At 43.8% G+C, this 19,348-nt stretch overlaps 1 protein-coding gene across 9 annotated transcripts in view; it reads left to right on the top strand.

Annotated features, from left to right (window-relative positions):
• Positions 1-19,348, top strand: part of MIER1 (MIER1 transcriptional regulator) — a 36,694-nt gene that overhangs the window by 4,643 nt on the left and 12,703 nt on the right. For 7 of the 9 annotated variants that reach the window (XM_041483021.1, XM_041483024.1, XM_041483018.1 and 4 more), the window contains 7 exons: positions 6,978-7,002; positions 7,934-8,079; positions 11,899-12,063; positions 15,235-15,367; positions 16,877-16,941; positions 17,261-17,333; positions 18,923-19,074. In XM_041483021.1, coding sequence (XP_041338955.1) covers positions 7,981-8,079; positions 11,899-12,063; positions 15,235-15,367; positions 16,877-16,941; positions 17,261-17,333; positions 18,923-19,074 — 687 coding nt within the window. In that variant the 5' untranslated portion in view covers positions 6,978-7,002; positions 7,934-7,980. Of the gene's footprint in view, positions 1-6,977; positions 7,003-7,850; positions 8,080-11,898; positions 12,064-15,234; positions 15,368-16,876; positions 16,942-17,260; positions 17,334-18,922; positions 19,075-19,348 lie in introns of all 9 variants that reach the window. The other 2 variants (XM_041483022.1, XM_041483026.1) reach the window with 1 other exon arrangement.

Here is a 19,348-nt window from a genome sequence, read left to right on the forward strand (position 1 = left end):
AAATCTGGGCTGGCATTTTATGGTGTTGGGAAAGTACGGGAAGAAGCAGGAGCTCTCTTGTGGTGTCAGTGGACAATTAAATGCCTCAACCTAATTCTTTCAGTGCACTTTAATGTTTTTAAATTTCTGAAAGTTTAGTTGTTTTCAACCAAAAAATCAGTTTATTAGCGTGGTATGCTTTAAGAAGTCATCTATAAATTCCTATTGTCTGGAAAAATTTCTATTTTCCTCAATGTTCTGCTTCTTTCAGCTGAAGAATTTTAAGCTTTGGGAATGTCACTGAATTCTGTTTTCATATTTTGAACATTACTTTCTGATTTCTGTTTTGAAGCAGTTTCAGGACAGAATGCTGGAGGAGTACGTGACCTGATAACTGTTCTTAGTAACCTTTTTCCTTTCTTAGTGTTTTTATTGAACTAAGGTGTAGTAGGAAGCAGCAGTAAAGTTCACACAGTCACTGACGTGTTTGCTAATTGAGCTGTTTGAACAGTCAGAGTTTTTGAGGAGCTCCTGGATACAGAACAAGGTCAGAATAGATTAAATCCGGGTTTTCTACTGATCTAAATCACCTTTAAAATCAGGGATTGACAGCAGTCAATCATATTTTTCCTGGTTTGATCTTAGCTGTAATGATTGAGGGCTTTTGTGTCATTTTGAGCAGTGTTTGTGGAATGCTGCACTGAGGTACCAGTGAACCTAAAGGAGAGCTGGGAATTCTGAATTTTCCCTTCCTTGGCGAGGGAATAAACCCTTAAGTCGTTGGTTACAGGCACTGCTTGGATTCCCTCAAAGGAATTGCAGGGATACAGTGGCACTCTGCATTTCTAATCTTAAAAAGAGGGTGACCCTTGAGTTCTTTTGTCATAGCAGAAGAGTTTTGGGGATATTTTTCACATGTGATAAAACATTGATGTTTGTGGGCTTCCAGTCAGGACTTCAAGTCCTCCCTGACGCAGCAGAGGGATTTAGGCAGACACTGGAATTGTTGTAAAGTTGTTTCTTTTTGAGCCTTTTCCTGGCCAGAAGCCCCAGGCTGCATTAATATTTCCCTCCTAATCCATTCACGTCACAAATTGTCCATAGGAATGTTTCCTTGTGCTGCCTGGCATATGACTGGGGCTGGTTGCTTCTGGAATTCTATAGCAGGATCCAATCACTCCATAAAATCCCAGTTTTCTTAGCATGATATTTTTGATTATTGCAAGAAGTTAAGGAAGATGGTGGGGTGAAAATAAATAGGAGATAAAGTGTGGAACTGTGTCCTTCAGGTAGGGCAGGTGGAGTTCTGATTGCCTTGGTGTGGTGCTGAAGAATTCTCTTGGAATGGGAAGCTCTCCTGGGGAAGTTGCAGGGAGCTTCATCTCCTGTCCCTCCAGCAGCTTGCTCAGCCTGGAGCAGCAGCACTTCCCTGAGGGCCCAGTCCCTGGGGAAATCCCTGCCTGGTGGCTCTGGAGTGGCACCTTGGGCAGAAGCCATTGTCAGCACCCTGGAGTTGCCTGTCCCTTGCTGTGCTCGGCACCCCAGGAACCGTAGGATGTGCAGAGCTCTGAGCTCCCCCTGGGAGGGATTCCAGGCTGGGATGGACCTGAGTCCTTAACTGCAGGGATCCAAGGGGGATCAGCTGCTGTGCTGGCACTCTGATGTCATTGTCACCTGTCTGTCCTGCCCTGTCCCCACTGGACACCTCAGAGCTCCTGCCAGGACCTAAAGAGGTTCCAGGAGAGCTGGAGGGACCATGGGTGGAGGGACAGGACACAGGGAATGGCTGAAAATGGGTAGATTTGGGTGGATATTGGGAAGGAATTCCTGGCTGGGAGGGTGGGCAGGCCCTGGCACTGGTGCCCAGAGCAGCTGTGGCTGCCCCTGGATCCCTGGCAGTGCCCAAGGCCAGGCTGGAGCAGCCTGGGACACTGGGAGGTGTCCCTGCCATGGCGGGGTGGGATTTAAGGTCTCCTCTCCAGGCTGAACACCCACAGCTCTCTCAGGAATCTCAAAACTCGGCATTATGGGATGATTTGAGGTGGAAGGCAGCTCAGGAGGTCTCTGGTGTGACCTTCTCTGCTCTCAGGTCTCCCAGGCTTGCTCAGGGCTGTCTTCAGCCCGGTCTTGAAAACTTCCAAAGGAAAAGACTGGGAAGAAGTCCTCTGGATACAGGGGTCAAGTCTCAGAAGGGAATGGCCAAGGCAGCTTTGCTGAGGTAGAAGCTGCAATGCTTTGATGTTCGCAGTTAGGATCTGTGAGTTCAAACACTGCTCTTGATCCTTGTCCTCTGGTGGTGTGACCTTCTCTGCTCTCAGGTCTCCCAGGCTTGCTCAGGGCTGTCTTCAGCCTGGTCTTGAAAACTTCCAAAGGAAAAGACTGGGAAGAAGTCCTCTGGATACAGGGGTCAAGTCTCAGAAGGGAATGGCCAAGGCAGCTTTGCTGAGGTAGAAGCTGCAATGCTTTGATGTTCACAGTTAGGATCTGTGAAATCAAAAAACTGCTCTTGATCCTTGTCCTCTGCCTGGGGAATAGACTGGATGGGATCTGTCCATCCATCCCATATCCATGCCTGGGGAATAGACTGGATGGGATCTGTCCATCCATTCCATATGCATGCCTGGGGAATGGACTGGATGGGATCTGTCCATCCATTCCATATCCTATTGGATACATCTGGAAATACATTGCATGTGATCTTCTGGCTGGTTGTTGCTGCCAGTGTCCCTAACCTTGGGAAGTCCCATCTTTCCTGAGATCCCTGGAATCAAACAGTGGCATTGCAGCAGTGCTGATGGTTTGAGACTCAGTGTTTCTCCTTTCTTTCTTTGCCTGAGGTTTGTTTCCTGCACCCCTCCGAGCTGGGGTCCCCTCAAGCTGCTCTGGAGCATTGGCAGGCGTGCTCCTCGGTGTATCCAGGCAGCAGGAGTCCTTGCTCGCTGGAGTTTTTCCTTGTGTGTCCATGAGTTAGGAGTCCCTGGGTGATTTTCAATCCTTTGAGCTCCCAACAGGCGTTCACTGTTACCTTTGCTGATGGTGCAGTTCAGAACAATTGCAGTGTGTGCATTGCCTGTGGATTGTCACTGTTCCCGATTTTTCTCTTGTATTTTTCTCTCCCAGCCTTGGATCCCATTATCCTTTGATAGGTGGCAGCTCTTTGTTCCCACAAGTGCTCTTGAGGCAAAAAGTGCTCTGTGCTTCCCTGGGAATGGCAGAGCAGAAAATGAAGCTCCACTGAAGAACAGGAGTGGCCTTTTCCCAGGAATTCCTGTCCCATGGCCATGCCATTCTTAGAAATGTGGATCTGCCATCTACCCTTAGCCAGTGCCAGGAAATTGTCATCATTAAATGCCCCCAAAGCCATCTGTTGTCCCCTGGCCAGAGCCACCATCCCTTGGAGGCACAGAATGGGACTGACCAAGCAGAATGGGCCTTCCTTGCCTTGGAACAACTCTTCAACCACAATGTGGATCTGCCATCTACCCTTAGCCAGTGCCAGGAAATTGTCATCATTAAATGCCCCCAAAGCCATCTGTTGTCCCCTGGCCAGAGCCACCATCCCTTGGAGGCACAGAATGGGACTCAGCAAGCCTTGCAGGCGTTGTCTTGGAACAACTCTTCAACCAGAGGCTGCTCCTTCACCCTCTGTGCTGCCAACCTGGCACTGGAGGGTTTTCCAGCTCTCCTTTCCACATGTCCAGCCTCAAACTGGTGGGACAAAGTCAGGGAGAGGCTGGACAAGTGGTGCCAGTCACCTTGGGGATGGGGCTGCTGGGCCAGCACACCCCGAGGGCCGGGCTGGCACAGCTGGCACTGGAGTGGTGGCAGAGGTCAGGGCTGCCTTGGCTGCAGCTGGGCATTAATAAAGATGAGCTGGAGTGTGACACTGCTCAGGGCTGGAAATAGAAGCAGGAAATGATTGGCAGCTCGTGCCAGACTGGAAAGCCAGGAAATGCAGACAGGAGAGTCCACAGGCAGGGCAGATGTCAGTGCCAAAGCCCAGGAGAAGGGGCAGAGAGCCAGAGGCTGCTTTTGGGGCTGGGTTTTGGAGCCATGGCTCCCCGAACTCCCCTTATCCCTGCTTTATGTCCTGGTTTTCCTTCTGCACCCAGGCCTTTCCCCAGAACTTCCCTTCCCAGGTTGGAGCTGAGGTGGGTCAGCCCCTTGGGCATGGACCAGCCAGAATTCCCCATGGATTATCACCACATCAAGGCTGGCACTACTGATTGATAAATCCAGAAACTGCTTTGCAGCTGAGACCTCCTCAAAACTCCTCTGTTACAGCAAAAATTATCCAGGGAAGCAGGGAACGTTTGGAAAGACTTTATTTTTTGGCAAAATGAGTGTCAATTTGTGTTAGAGGCTCCCAATAACAACACATTTTAATGGCTTTAATAGTGGCTTTTCCTTCATTCCATAAAGAATTCTCATTGTGGTTTGGGATTGCTTTAAAAAGAGTGTCCCTGAATGGAAGGAGAACAGGGAATTTGTGCTTCAAACAGGAATAATTTCTCTTGGACTGGGATTCACTGGCAGTGGAATCTGGGGTATCCCTGGGCTGTGGAAAGGGGGTTTTGTACCTGGAGTTACATCAGAGCTAAAGCCTTAATAATTTTAATTTAAGAGGAGTTCTAAGATGATATTTGCAGAATTTATTGTTTAATAAGGAAAATATTTTATCCCTCAGAATAAATTCACCTCAGGCCTTTGAATCCAGCTCTGTTCCTTGGAGGGCAGAGTCATTGCTGGAATAATTTTTCATCCTGGAATTAAGGTTGGAAAAGACTTTTGAAGATCAGGGAGTCCCTCCCATCAGTCCGTGTCCCCAAGTGCCACCTGCACCTGGCTGGGGACACCTCCAGGGGTGGATTCAGCCCTTGCCTGGGCAGCTGCTCCAGTGACTCTCAGCCCTTTCCAGGAAGAAAAGGGGAAGCTCTCCATGGCTTTTCTCCTGGCCTGGGAACATTGAATTCACTTGGTTTCCTGTGGGAAATGGATTTGTAGAGAAATGTTCAAGTCTGACAGAAGGTTAACACAGTGTGTGTTTGTATGTAAATCTTGAGATAAGAAATGTTGATTTAGAAATGGAACAGGATAGATATTGTTGAGAGAGAAATGGAATTAGAAACAAGTTTTAAAGGGTGGTTTTGTAAAAAAGATGAGATAATGTGGAGAAATAGAATTATGAAAGATGGATTATAGTGGGATTTACAAGGGGTACTTTCAGATTATTGGTTTTAAGGTATTTTTAATATAGTGTGATGCAAGTTGATAGGTTAAGAAATGTTTATAGTGTATTGTAATTAAGAAATAGTTGGATCACACTTTAAGATTTCTCTACAAATTCATTTCCTGCAGTTTCCAACCAATCATTGCTGCAATAAACACATTAAGACTTCGTTAATTTTTATTAATGATCATGTATTGCATTCTGTTAATTATCCAGGTTCATCAGACAAACAAAACACCAAATACAGAGCAGTCCTTGCTGCTGATCCTGATGTTCAGCTCCAGATCAGGAGTTCTGGACTCTGGAATTTGTTAAGATAATCTTTGCAAATAAAGACTTTTTTGGGTGTAGTGATTAGCAAAACTTCCCCTGGTGTTGTGCAACAACCTGCAAAAACGTTCGTGGTGTTTCCCCATTAATTTGAATTTCTGTGGGAATCCTGAGGAGCTCCAGGAGGGCTGGAGAGGGACTGGGGACAAGGGGACCCAGGGAATGGCTCCCCACTGCCAGGGGCAGGGCTGGATGGGATGCTGGCAAGGAATTCAGTGTTTACATTCTGCATTTTCCTTTTTCTCCACACTTTTGGAGTTCATTTATACACTGGAGACTCCCACAAAAGGGAGGCAGACGTGTAAGGGAAATTATTCCCTATGATGGTCTCTTTCTTCTCACTTTGAGGAGCTCTTGATATAAAGGAACTTCAAATCAGACAGAATGTTTTCAGTTTTAGCTTTTGATATAAAAATCTTCAAATCAGACAATGTTTTCAGTTTTAGCTTTTGATATAAAAATCTTCAAATCAGACAGAATGTTTTCAGTTTTAGCTTTTGCTTTGCTGTGTCAGTAGGCTGAGTTGAGAAGGAGGCAAAGAGAAGGAAAATCCTTCAGAAAATCCAAGTTTTTCCTTGAGGACCGCGTTATACATTAATTAATACAACAAAATCCGTGGTGCCAAACAATATCTGAGTTTGCAGGAGGTGACAGGAGCACCACGGGGAAAATTCACTTTTCCTGCCTTGGAAATAAACATTTCATTACTGTGTGCCTGAAAAGAGTGGGAACATTTGCTTGAATTAGCCAAACAAATGAGCTTTGAATGGCTGACATGCAAATTTCCCCCAGGAGGTTCAAGACTGGCACAGGGAAAGCAGGATTTTTTGGGAGAATTTGTTTGTGGAGGTTATAAAGACCAGGTTACCAAATTTTGGGCCAAAGAGGGGCTCTGGTACCTGGATTATTAGGGAATAATTTTCTTTCTCTATCTCAAAAATAATATTTTCTGGTGGGTTTTTTGTTTTTTCCTCGCAGCTGGGTTGGAGATTCAGATTAAATAGATTTTTCCTTTGTTCTGGAAGGAATTCTTGCTATGATTTGGGATTCCTTTAAAATGTGTGTCCCTGAATTGAAGGAGAACATGGAATATGTGCTCAGCTTCTTAAATAATTCCTGAATAATTCCTCTTAAACTGAGACTCACTGGCAGTGGAATCTGGGATATCCCTGTGTTGTGGAAAAGGGGATTTATACCTGGAATTCAATCACAGCTAAAGTGAAAGTATTATTTACCTTGGTAAATATTTTTATTTATAAATGTATACATTTATTTATAAATTTAATTGTTTATAGTATTTATATATTTATTAATAAATTTAATTATTATTTCTAAATCTATTTTTCTGCAGTGAGTTGTTCTGTATCAGCTGAATAATTTCATTTTTACAGGTTCAACATAGCAAAAATAATTTCCTTTCTTGTTTTTTTCTTTTTAGCCTTCTGTTGAGTCTTCAAGCCCAGGTAAATATTTTTAATAATTTCCAAGAGTTTTGGCATCCTATGAGTGGAAAAACTTTCCAGGACTTCCTTCAGCTGGATTGTTGTTGCCTCTTGAGGTTTTATTTCTTTCAGAGAAATAATTAAGTGCTCCATAATTAAACCTTAGAGTCACTCCTCCCTGTCACACCCTTAGTGTGGGGCAGGGTTTGGAAAATGGAATTTAAATTGTCCAGGGAATAAAAGGAGGGAAATATGAGCAGGGCTGGGATTAAAAATCAGGAGAAAAGAGAAAATGTGAGCAGGGCTGGGATTAAAAATCAGGAGAAAAGAGAAAATGTGAGCAGGGCTGGGATTAAAAATCAGAAATGGCTGGGTGACATCTGCCAAAGCATTCCTCCATCCATTGCTTTGTCATTGTCACCAAATGGCACCAAAGAACTGGGCAAAAAAAGGGGTGGGGGAAAATAACTCAGAATAAAATCTGCAGAACTGGGAAACTTGGTCAATGGGAACTTTGGAAAAGGCATTTTTTGTATTGCAGCTGTGAATGAGGAAGGTGCCCACAAATAAAGGAGTTTTGATTTGCTGGGTTTTTATTTGTGAGTTTTTGTTTGTGTGTTTTTATTGGATAAGTTTTTATTTGTGAGTTAGTTTTTGAGTTTTTAGTTGTGAGGTTCTGACTCTGTAGAGCTCGATGGAGGCAGGTTTGTGATTATTTGAGGGTGAAATGCTCCCAGATAGAATTTTCCAGGCGTGCTGTGCAGAATGTTCCTGTGCTTCCTGCCAGCATCTCCCACAAGCGCGATTTCCCTGGACAGCCAGGCAGAGCCAGAGGAGCCAGGGACAATAATGGGAATTTTTGCTCCCAGCTGTGCTTCGAGCCTCCCTAGAGAAACCAAAAGGCCCAGCAGTGTGAGGTGCTGGAGCAGGGGTGCTGTGGCTGTTTCCCCAGGAGGTTCAGCAGCCTCTGACGACCATGAGTTCGACCCATCCGCTGACATGCTGGTGCACGACTTCGACGATGAGCGCACACTAGAAGAGGAGGAGATGATGGAAGGAGAGACAAACTTCAGATCTGAAATAGAGGATCTTAACAGGGTAGGTGGCCTGCAGGGGTCCCAAACCACCAGACATGCAGGGATTAAAAAAAACCACCATACACCCATTAATAAATACATAATAAAGTGGGGGAGAAAGGCTGAATAAACTTACCAAGAATCAACATAACATGCTCGGTTAGTTGCTTTTTGCATCTCTAGGATGTGAATTTTGGAACTAATATAAACTAAAATATCATCTGACTAAACTTGTGTATTCCAGCTGCACCTGAGTAGTGCTTGTAGATTTTTATTTTAAAACAAAACCCCTCATAATTCACATTTCTTGTGCATTTTGATACAGATACTGTCTACTAGTGGAGCACTCAGGAACATCCTCATTTAAAGGGAGATGCAGAGGAAATGATGTCCAAACCCTATTTAAGCATGAATGATTATGCCAATAGCACTTTAAATTCATTTAGTGCATTTAATCAATATTTCCAGTGTAAATGCTGATTTCTTTCTGGTTCTGCTGTCACTTCTGTATTGTCTTCAATTATTTCTCAGGCAGGAATAATATTCTTAAATTACCAAGTGGGTTCATTATAAATGCAGAGTAATTTAGATCCTGTCTGTGGCCTTGTTGGCCTCCAGAACAGATCATTAATGATTCACAGATGAATATTTGATGTACAAATCCTCTTTAGCTTAAGTGATTCTGCCAATAGGACTTGAAATTAATTTCCTCCATTTAATCTATATTTCCAGTGGAAATTATCATTTTTTTAATCTGCTAATTTCCAGCTTGATGCTAAATGGAAAACATAAAAATAAATAAATAGTTGGTGAATCTAAATGTGCTTTATGTAGATTAAATGAGGAATGGAGCTCCACGTGTCTCTCATGTGGGGTTTAAATTGAAAATTGGCTTTTTTCCCTTCATATTTCATGTAACTCTCTCACCACATTACAACCCTTCAGTTTATCCCCTCATAGCCAGTGGTTACCTCTAGCTGTAGGTAAATAATAAACAAATATATTCATATTTTCACCTTTTCCATTTTTGCAATACCCTGAAGTGATGAAGAAATCCCAATTTTTCTTTTCTCTTGGAGAGCTGCTGGGCCCTGGAGCTCCTGGAATTGCAGTGGACTATTTGAAGTTAAGAGGCTTAACCTGAGAAAAATATTATAAATACAAACCCCCTTTGCTGGGTAGCACAGGATCAGTGATATCCCTGTTCCATAATTCCCAAATATCTACAAATTCCAATTTTTCATGTTTAATTCTCAGCTCTGTGGGACAGGAGTGCTTAAAGACAGGATATTCCTTTCCAAAATGTCCTGGAGAACATTTGCATGATTCAAAAATGATTTTTCTGCTGGCTCTGCTGCCAGGTTTAATTAAGAGCACAGGCCTTTGATGTTGTCTGTGTCAGTAAAATATTAATTCCCCATCAAGTGGCACGATGGGGACAAGGACTCAACATTTAATTCCGTGGTTTTTGTATGACTGGGTGTAAAGCTTAACCAGAGAGTAGGGGAATAAGAGGTGGAATGGCTTAGTTCTTTGAAATAAAATAAAATAAATCACAGATAAGAAGTGCTGATAACCCCTGTCACTCTTGTTTTTACAGAGCACAACCAACTCCACTTTTGTCATTGGGATTATTGGGATGTTTCCAGAAATTAGATCAGTGCAGGCCCTTAGGATAGGAAGTCTAAGGTCAGCCAATAACTAAAAATATCTGATTATCAGCCAGCATGTGCATTAGATGCTAAGAAAAAACTATTTAGAGCAAGCACACAACTCCAAATAGTAAACAAAGGATTTGATGCTTTGAGAGAGAATTTTTAAATGATCCTGAGAATTTCTGCTCTGAAAAATCTCACTTAGGCAGAGAGGCTGGACACTGAGGATTAAAAGTAATAAAGGAATTAATTAGCAGAGCCAGCAATGTTATTAATAGTATTTATTAATAAAACTTAATTAAAAGTATTTATTAATAGTATGTATTAGTAATTTTTATTAATAAAGGTGAGAGTTTGGGAGCCTTTGTTGTACTTGAATTAATTTGAGAACTGACAGTGCAAATTGAAATGTCTCCTCAGAGTGGACCAGCTTATTCATGATTTTTTAATAAATTTTTTTAAGGTTTTAGCACATTTGTTTCCTGCTGGGAATGGGTTTGGAACCAAGCAGCTTCAAATAAATGAGAAATAAAAATTCCTGCTGTCCTTCCCTGGTATCAGGGATCCTTCACCCCATCCAAACCCTCAGAGAAATGAGAGGTCAGGGACACTGAGGGGAGCATTTTGGGTGGAGTTTTATCTTCCAGAATTGTGGAACTCTGTCCCTATCGTGCCACTTGATGGGGAATTAATATTTTACTGACACAGACAACATGAAATTGGAATTGTCCCTGGAGCACAGCTTCCCCTAAAAGATGGAATTCCATGTTCCAGCCAGGTGCTGTGATTGAGCTGAATTGTGGGAGTCACTCAGGAGCTGCTGCTGACACACATTTCACCCTTCTTCCCACCAATTTGTACTGAAAACCACAATTTCCAGCTGGTTTTGGGCAGTGCAGGGAATACCAATAAATATTCCAATATTTGCTCTGGGTGCTGAAGGTTTTGATAAAACCAAACCCTTTTAAAGAGCTGAATGGCCCCTTGGCGTTCCTGTTGGGGTGGGAGGGCTGCTGCAAATAAATCAAGGACTGGGAAATAAATTATCCAGCAGAAAAAAAAACCCATGTTTTCCTTAGGAGTCCAAACTTCCAGTTTTACCAATCCATCCCTTCTGGGATGGCCATTCTTGGTGTGGGTGCCACTGATCCCTGTGGTTTGGTGAGAACCTCGATGCTGCAGAGCAATTCCTGTGGAAACAGCCCTGTTAATTCCCAGGTTTTTGCCCAGGAAAGCAACTTGCCCATCCAGGAGATCCTGTTGTGGTGGGACTTCTGCTGGAAATAAGTCAAGGATTGGGAAATAAATTATCCTGCAGAGAAAAATCCCCCACATTTTCCTTAAGAGCCCAAACTTCCAATTTTGCCACTCCACAGTGACCATTCTTGGTGTGGGTGCCCTGATCCCTGTGCTTTGGTGAGAGCCATGGTGCTGTGGATGAATTCCTGTGGAATTATTCCTATTAAATCCCAGGGTTTTTTGGGATTTGCCCAGGAGAGTGACGTGCCCATCCAGGAGATCCAGGATTTCTGCTGGAAATAAATCAAGGATTGGGAAATAAATTATCCCACACAGAAACCCCACATTTTCCTTAAGAGCCCAAACTTCCAATTTTGCCAATCCATCCCTTTTGGAATGGCCATTCTTGGTGTGGGTGCCCTGATCCCTGTGCTTTGGTGAGAGCCATGATGCTGCAGAGCATCAAGGAAATATCCCAGTTAATCCTTGTGGAAATATCCCAGCAATATCTACAAAAATCCCACATTTTTCTCAGGATCCCAGACTTCCAATTTTGCCAGTCCATCCCTTTTGGAATGACTGTTCTTGATGTGGGTGCCACTGATTCCTGTGGTTTGGTGAGACTCTTAATGCTGCAGAGCAATTCCTGTGAAATATCCCTGTTAATTCCCAGTTTTTGTTTGAATTTCGCCCAGGAAAGTGACATGCTTATCCAGGAGATCCTGTTGGGGTGCGAGGTCTGCTGGAAATAAATTAAGGATTGGGAAAGAAATTATCCCACACAGAAAGCCCACATTTTTCTTAAGAGCCCAAACTTCCTATTTTATCAATGGCCATTCTTGGTGTGGGTGCCCTGATCCCTGTGCTTTGGTGAGAACCATGGTGCTGTGAAGGAATTCCTGTGGAATATTGCTGTTAATTCCCAGTTTTTGTTGGGATTTGCCCAGGAAAGTGACATGCCCATCCAGGAGCTGCTGAGCCGCTACGGCTACGATGGCACTGTGCCCCTGCAGGAGGAGGAGGAGGAGGAGGAAGAAGAGGAGGAGGAGGAGGGAGAAGATGATGATGATGTCGATAACGATGACAACAGCGGCTGCAGTGGGGAAAACAAGGTAAATGTGTGCTCATTTGCATATGTAAATTCATTATTTTCATACCTGCGCTACTCAGTGTCTCAGGTCGTGGCAGAGCTAATTTGTAATAGAGTTGATTTCATAAACCTTGCTTTACTAACAAGGTTTATTCTTAATTGCCCGTCTGTATTTCTCATAATTGCTCTTAATTCCCTCTCTCTCATCCCAGACAGAGGCAGTTGAAAATCCCTGGATGCAGCATCATGTGAGGGATGGGAATTGTCCTTCAGAACCTCAGCACCGAGGTTTTAAATGCCTGCAGACACCTTTAGAGATACAGCTGAACACTTACTTGGAGTAGAAAAGCTGATTATTGAAACTGCACAAGTGTGGAGCTGGATTAAATGTGGCTCTGAGTCTTGGAAATCCTGCAAGTTTTCCAGCTTGAGCCTTTTAAATTGTGTTTTTCCAGCCTGGTTGTACTTGAATTAACTGAACCTAATGTTTCAAGTATCTTTGGCAAATGTTTAGTTTTGAGCTTAGCATCTTCAAACTCCTTTTCTGTGTTCTCTTCAAATATTTTTCTGATTTTAAAAAAGAGATTTTTCTACTTGGAATGTAGAGTCCTGTCATGGGCACAGCTGCTGCATCCTGAATTCCATTAAGATACCCCTTGGAGTTGTCAGTGACACAAAAGCTGAGGCATTAGAGGAGGTTTCATTTCCTAATGTGGCTTTAAAAGAGATCCATTCTGGGCTTTTGCTACCCTTACCTATTTGAGAATCCCTGGAATGGCACCCAGGATGAGGAATGGTACATCTGAGTCAGGAACTGAAGTTCCTGGGATTTACAAGCTGCCTTGACAGGTGCTGGAGATTGTTCTTTGTGGGGGTTGAACAGTTCAAAAGGAAGATCCAGAGTGAGATTGGATCAGGAAAGGTTCAGGGGAGGGGGAGAAACTTATGTAACATGAAGGCTGCAGGGAGAATTCTTTCAGGGAAAATTCTTTCAGGAGAATTTCCTTATGGAAAGGGTGGTCAGGCTTTGGAAAGAGCTGGAATGTCCTGGAGTGTCCAGGAACCCCTGGATGTGACACTCTGGGCTGGTGACAAGGTGGGGATGGGTCCCAGCTTGGGCTGGATGATCCTGGAGGGCTTTTCCAACCTCAGAAATCCTGTGCAGAATCAAAAGCCCAAATGTTCATTTATTGAGCTTGGTGCTGCTCCTGAAGTGTCCTCCTTCCTCCTGTGCCCTCACTGCTCAGTCCCCTCCTGGCACAAATGCCATCCTGCCTGTCCTCAGGGCTCTTAGCACTGGCCCAGTTCACACCAGTTCAGCCCTGCACTGGGAGCAAGGACCCCCCCAGTCCATCCCAGCTCACACCAGTTCAGCCCATCTCAGCCCTACAATGGAGCAGGCACATCCCAGTCTATCCCAGTTCAGCCCAGCCCAGCACTGGGATCAGGCCCCCCTCAGTCCATCCCAGTCCTGCACTGGGCAAGGACACCCCCAATCCCATCCCAGTCCATCCCAGTTCATCCCAGCCCAGCCCAGCCCTGGGAGCAGCCCCAGTCCATCTCAGTTCACACCAGTTCAGCTCAGCCCATCCCAGCCCTGCACTGGGAGCAGGCAGCCCCCCAGTTCACACCAGTTCAGCCCAGCCCAGCCCTGGGAGCAGCCCCAGTCCATCCCAGCCCATCCCAGTTCAGCCCAGCCCTGGGAGCAGCCCCAGTCCATCCCAGCCCATCCCAGTTCAGCCCAGCCCTGGGAGCAGCCCCAGTCCATCCCAGCCCATCCCAGTTCAGCCCAGCCCTGGGAGCAGCCCCAGGCCATCCCAGTCCATCCCAGCCCAGCCCAGCCCTGGGAGCAGCCCCAGTCCATCCCAGTTCAGCCCAGTCCATCCCAGCCCAGCCCAGCCCTGGGAGCAGCCCCAGCCCATCCCAGTTCAGCCCAGTCCATCCCAGTTCAGCTCAGCCCTGGGAGCAGCCCCAGCCCATCCCAGTCCACCCCAGCCCACCCCAGTCCATCCCAGTCCATCCCAGTCCATCCCAGCCGTGTTTTCGGGCCCTGGGCTGTGCGGGGCTCTGAGCTCGGGGTGCTGCAGGCCGTGGGGGTGGGATCGCTGTGGGATCACTGTGGGATCGCTGTGGGATCACTGAGCTCTGCTGCTCCAGCTCTGCTCAGCCCGTTTTGCTCCCTGCACTCAGCTGGTTGCTATTTTTAATCTGCTCAGAGCTGCACATGTGACACTGCTCTGCTGGCTGCGGGAGGTGCCAAACAGCCCCTGTGTGTCCAGCACAAAGCACCAAGTGCACAGACAGCGGGCTTGGGAGCACCAAAAATCCATTTAAAAAAATATTTATCATTTTCATTTTCTCTGCTTGTAATAATTCCCGTGGTTGTGTTGGTTTGTGCACAAATGAAGGAATTTATTCGGATTTTTGGCTCAATGTTCTGAGCCAACCCTGTTCTTCCTGTGGGGTTGAACCACTCAGTTCACATGGATTTTTATGGCAGGTGCCATTTTCATCTAAATCCCTCCCCTTTTTATTGAAATTTCCTAAGAAGGGGCTTTAGAGACCAAAGTAAATTTCATTGAAATGAAATTCAATAAAAACCATGAGGATTAAAAAAGCAAAGATTCAGATTTCATTTGGGTCCATATTTCTGATTTGTTACAGTCTGGCTGTTCTATTGATCTGCTTAAAAACACCCTCAGAGTGTGTTCACACATTAAAATGTTACTAATAAAGGAATTTATTCTAATACAGGAATTTATTCCTATTTTTGGTCTTGACTCAATGTTCTGAGCCAGCCCAGCTGTTCCTGTGGGGTTGAACCACTCAATTCACATGGATTTTTATGGAAGGTGCCATTTCCATCTAATTCCTTCCCCTTTTTATTGAAAATGCCTAAGAAAGGATTTTAAAGACCAAAGTAAAATTTCATTGAAATTAAATTCAATAAAAATGATGAGAATTAAAAAAAAAAATATTTACATTTTATCTACTTAAAAAAACAACCTCAAAATGTGTTCACACATTAAAAATTTACATTTTTGCTGGCTCCAGCCAGGACAAACCACAGATAAAGAGATTTGGGGTTAACCTATTGATAAAATATTGCCAAAACCAGATTTTTCACTGCCAGGGATAACTGAGGTGCTGCTGATTTTTTTCCCTAATTGATTTTTATTTTCTTTTGTGGCAGGAGGAGACCATCAAGGACTCCTCAGGGCAGGAAGATGAGACCCAGTCCTCCAACGATGACCCAGCCCCATCTGTTGCTTCTCAAGACCCCCAGGAGATCATTCGCCCTCGGCGCTGTAAATATTTTGATACCAGTAAGTGCAGCCCCAAAATCCCAGTATTCTGTGCCAGAAATGCATTTTGAGCCCTAAAAATACTGAGTTTTCCTCTTCATGGCACTGCTGTTGATAAGAATCGTGCTCAAAACAAAGAAGGGAAGTCCTGGTTTTAGCTGAGGGCTGAAGCTGCTCTGCTGGCTCTGTGGCAGGACAGGAGATCATCTCTGATTTTACAAGAAAGGAGGAGATTTGGGGGGAAATTCAATAATTGGAATTGAAATCTGACATTTTACAGGTTAAAATTAATTGGTGTGCTCTGGTTATTTGCTAAATCCTGGGCTCTGTCCTCATCCAGAGGAGCTCAGAGTCCACCTGAAGGGAAGAATCAACTGAAATTTCCTACAAATAGAACACAGATTTCCTCAGAAATAGAAAAGCAGTGAAATCTGGGAAAGGCCAAGAACTGTTAACCCTGAAATAGTGGAAGGTGGGGCTCACAAAGAAGAAAATTTGCTTCAAGAATTCCACTTTTGATTCTGTTGCCAGAACTGAATTGATCATTTTCACTCTTATTTTGTTTACAAATTAATTTTGCATCCCCTGAACTCTGATTTCCCTGGAATCTCCCCTGATGGGATCTGACCCTTTTGGGCTGCTTGGGACAGCAGATATTTTATCTTTCTTCAATAAAAGTGGCTGCTGCTATTTGAATTCCTTCTGTTCTGTGAACAAATAAAAGGTTCCTCACCATATCTTACAATTGATTGTTATCGTAGAAATGCAATTATTAATTTGTGGTTTATTTAAATCCAAAATTGACAAGGACCTTTAGATTTAAATGAACAATTGCCAAGTGCGTAGCTGTGCAGAGGATTGCAAATGCCTTCAATAAATTCCTATTTTTTAGCACAGAATTAACTTAATTCAAGTGTATTGCATTAGGTTTGGGGGTTTCTACAGCTTTCAGCTTTGTATAAAATGTCATTTAATGTATAAATAACTTTAATGCTGCTGTAACCAGCACCTTGGGAAAGGCAGCTGGCCTATACCATAAAGAGCTTAACATTCCTGCCAGTCCTTATCCCAAATAATCTCCTGGGAGTGCTGCTGGGCATCCCAGGCTCCTAAATCCCAGGAGGAAACACTCCCAGATTTCTCCCACCTTCTGCTGAGATCTACCTGAAATTCCCTGGAAAAAAACAGCAGCAACTAAACCAGGAGCTGATGGAAAAAGGGTTGAAACCCACAAAAACATTCCCACAAATTTAGAATAAACTTGGATGGGGATCCTTCAAAGCTGAGGGAAAAGGATTTTGATTTTAATAACAAAATTTAAGGATGTTTTTATTTATGTCTCAATTTCTCAGAGCCTGACGTGTATCTTAGTCCAGATGTGGGTGGGTCATTTCTTAATCTTGTCACTGCTGAGCCATGAGTGTTGTCCCCAAAAGTGTCCCTGAGATAAGGAGGGAGGGAGGGAGCAGGGCTGCTGGGCTCTGCCAGCCCTGCTCCTCTGGGCTCAAATGTCTGCAAAATTCCTTGCAGATAGTGAAATAGAGGAGGAATCTGAAGAAGATGAAGATTATATTCCCTCAGAAGATTGGAAAAAGGTAAATATTCAGCCCACATTTCATGAATAATTAATTAACCTGTTACTGGGTAACTCTGAGCTCTGTGGAGCACCTAAATCCTCTGCAGTTTTTCCCTGTAAATAGGAGAGGTTTGGTAATGAGAAGTCTTTAAATCCTCCCCAAACAGTCAAAAATCCATTTTCGTATAGTTGTCTTCAATTTTGAACCTGTTCATTGCATTTTTAGATTTTAAACAATGAAAGTTTCAAGAGGGGAGGAAAAAAAGATGTGGTCATGCTCTTGTTTGCTAACAAAAAAATCTCAGGGTGACCTCATTTCTTCTTTTTATTCCAATCAGGAAATCATGGTGGGCTCTATGTTCCAAGCTGAAATTCCAGCTGGCACCTGCAAATACAAAGAGAATGAAAAAGGTGAGATTTGACCATTTATTGCTGCTTGGGATTAATGTCTGATTAGGAGAAAGAAAAGACTGGATTGATGTCATGTATCTTAATAAATGAGTGACAATTAGAGCCACCATCATCAAATTAGAGCTCATCCTGTGCTTCAGCAGAGCTGGAGGAAGAGGAAAAGAAGGATTTTATTCTTGGCCTGGTGCCTCTTGAACCCTTGGATTCTGATTTAGTGATCCACACAAGCTGCAACCTCTTCACTTAGGGATTTCTTTTGTGTGAAATGAAACAGCTAATGGAGAAATTGTACTGCTGGAACTGGATTATCACATTAAAAAGGGCAAAATGTACCAGCAGCTTTGGTTTTCACATTTTGTACCTCTTCAATCAGGAAGAAGAAGTTGTGCTTTTGTGGATTTTTTTTCCCCAGCAGTTTTTTCCCTCATCCCAAGCAGAGGTTTTGGCTGGATGCTGTCAGGAAAGGCAGATCCAGTTTAAACCCAGCTGGGAGCAGAAAAAGGAAATTTTCCTGCTCATTCAGCCCATTCCTAAGGATTTGCTCACACTGCAGGTCAATGAGAATGGATTTCTTTGTAGTTTCATAGAATTTAGTTTTTAATAACCACCACAAAGCCTGGAGCCCTCCTAGAGCCCAAGTTCCTGCTCAGTTATCTCAATCCCCAGGGAGGTGGTGGATTGCCCTGGATCCCTGGGGGTTCCCAGGCCAGGCTGGACAGTGCAGCTCCCTCCTCCCAGGGGAACCCATGGAACTGGATGGTTTTTAAGGTCTCTTCCAACCCAAACCATTCCAGGATTCTCTGAGGGTTCCTAGAGCTCTTTTTTTTCTCGAGTGAGCAGCCAAACATCAGCTGAGTTGGAACCTCTGGAACAAAAACCCAGGAAACTCCTGGGAGCTGTTCCCAAAGTGTGTCCTGGGTGAAACGAAGCTGCTTTCTTTGCAGGACATTTAATGATTTCTTTACCCCTTTTGGGGTTTTATTTGTATTTGTTTCCATGATAAAATACTTTTTCCAAGCAGAGATTGATCTCTGACCCCCCTGAACTCCCCCCACACCTCCCTCCCTGTGCTGGCCATGCTTTCCCAAGCATTCCTCTTGGAATCAGTGCTCAAATTCCTTCCTTGCTGCTCTTCCTCAGGTTGTTGGAGCCCACAGACAAGATCTGGAAATTTTCCTACTTTAATACCCAGAATTCCACTTTATTTTGATACAATCCAAAGCTTGGCTCTTCCAAAATAAAACTCTTCCAAAATAATGAGGGGATATCTCACTTAACCCACATTTCTCTGTTAAATTCAGTGTACTGTGGCTTCCCTGCTCTCCAACTCCTGTGAAAGCTCTGGAAAAGGTGGAGATTAAAATTCTGGAGTTGCAGGATGAGTTCTATAATCCAGAACCCAGATCATGCCAGGGATTTGAAGGCAAAGTCCAAAACCCCAGTCATTTGGATCCCTGCATCCCTGATTTCCAGATTAATGCTGCTCCCACGATCTCCCAAGGCTGATCAGAGACAATAATTACCTTTCTAATTATTTCATTTTATTATCATGGTTTAATTTTCTTGTGCTCTCCCTGGGGTTTATCCAGTGTATGAAAATGATGACCAGCTGCTCTGGAATCCTGACTTTTTACCAGAGGATAAAGTCATAGAATTCCTCAACGAAGCCTCGAGGCGCACGGGAGAGGAGAAGGGCCTGGATGCAATTCCTGAGGGCTCCCACATTAAAGACAATGAGCAGGTAGAAAACAAAAACCACAATATGCAGTTTATTTTCTAGAATTAATCATCTTTTTATTTCACTTTACTCCCAAGAGGTAAAATCGGGTTTGAAACAGTTCTATTGTTCCTTGTGGAAATAGAAATTTGATGAGGATTTTACCTCTCAGTGAATATTAAACTGTTAACTTGGGCTTAATGTTGCTTTATATAAAATAAATATATCATAGAAAATAAATAAAATCTTTATATATATATATATATATATATATATATATATATATATATGGATTAAT

The sequence above is a fragment of the Pyrgilauda ruficollis genome, unplaced genomic scaffold (genome assembly GCF_017590135.1).
Source record: "Pyrgilauda ruficollis isolate IOZ18807 unplaced genomic scaffold, ASM1759013v1 scaffold6, whole genome shotgun sequence".
Taxonomy (NCBI): domain Eukaryota; kingdom Metazoa; phylum Chordata; class Aves; order Passeriformes; family Passeridae; genus Pyrgilauda; species Pyrgilauda ruficollis.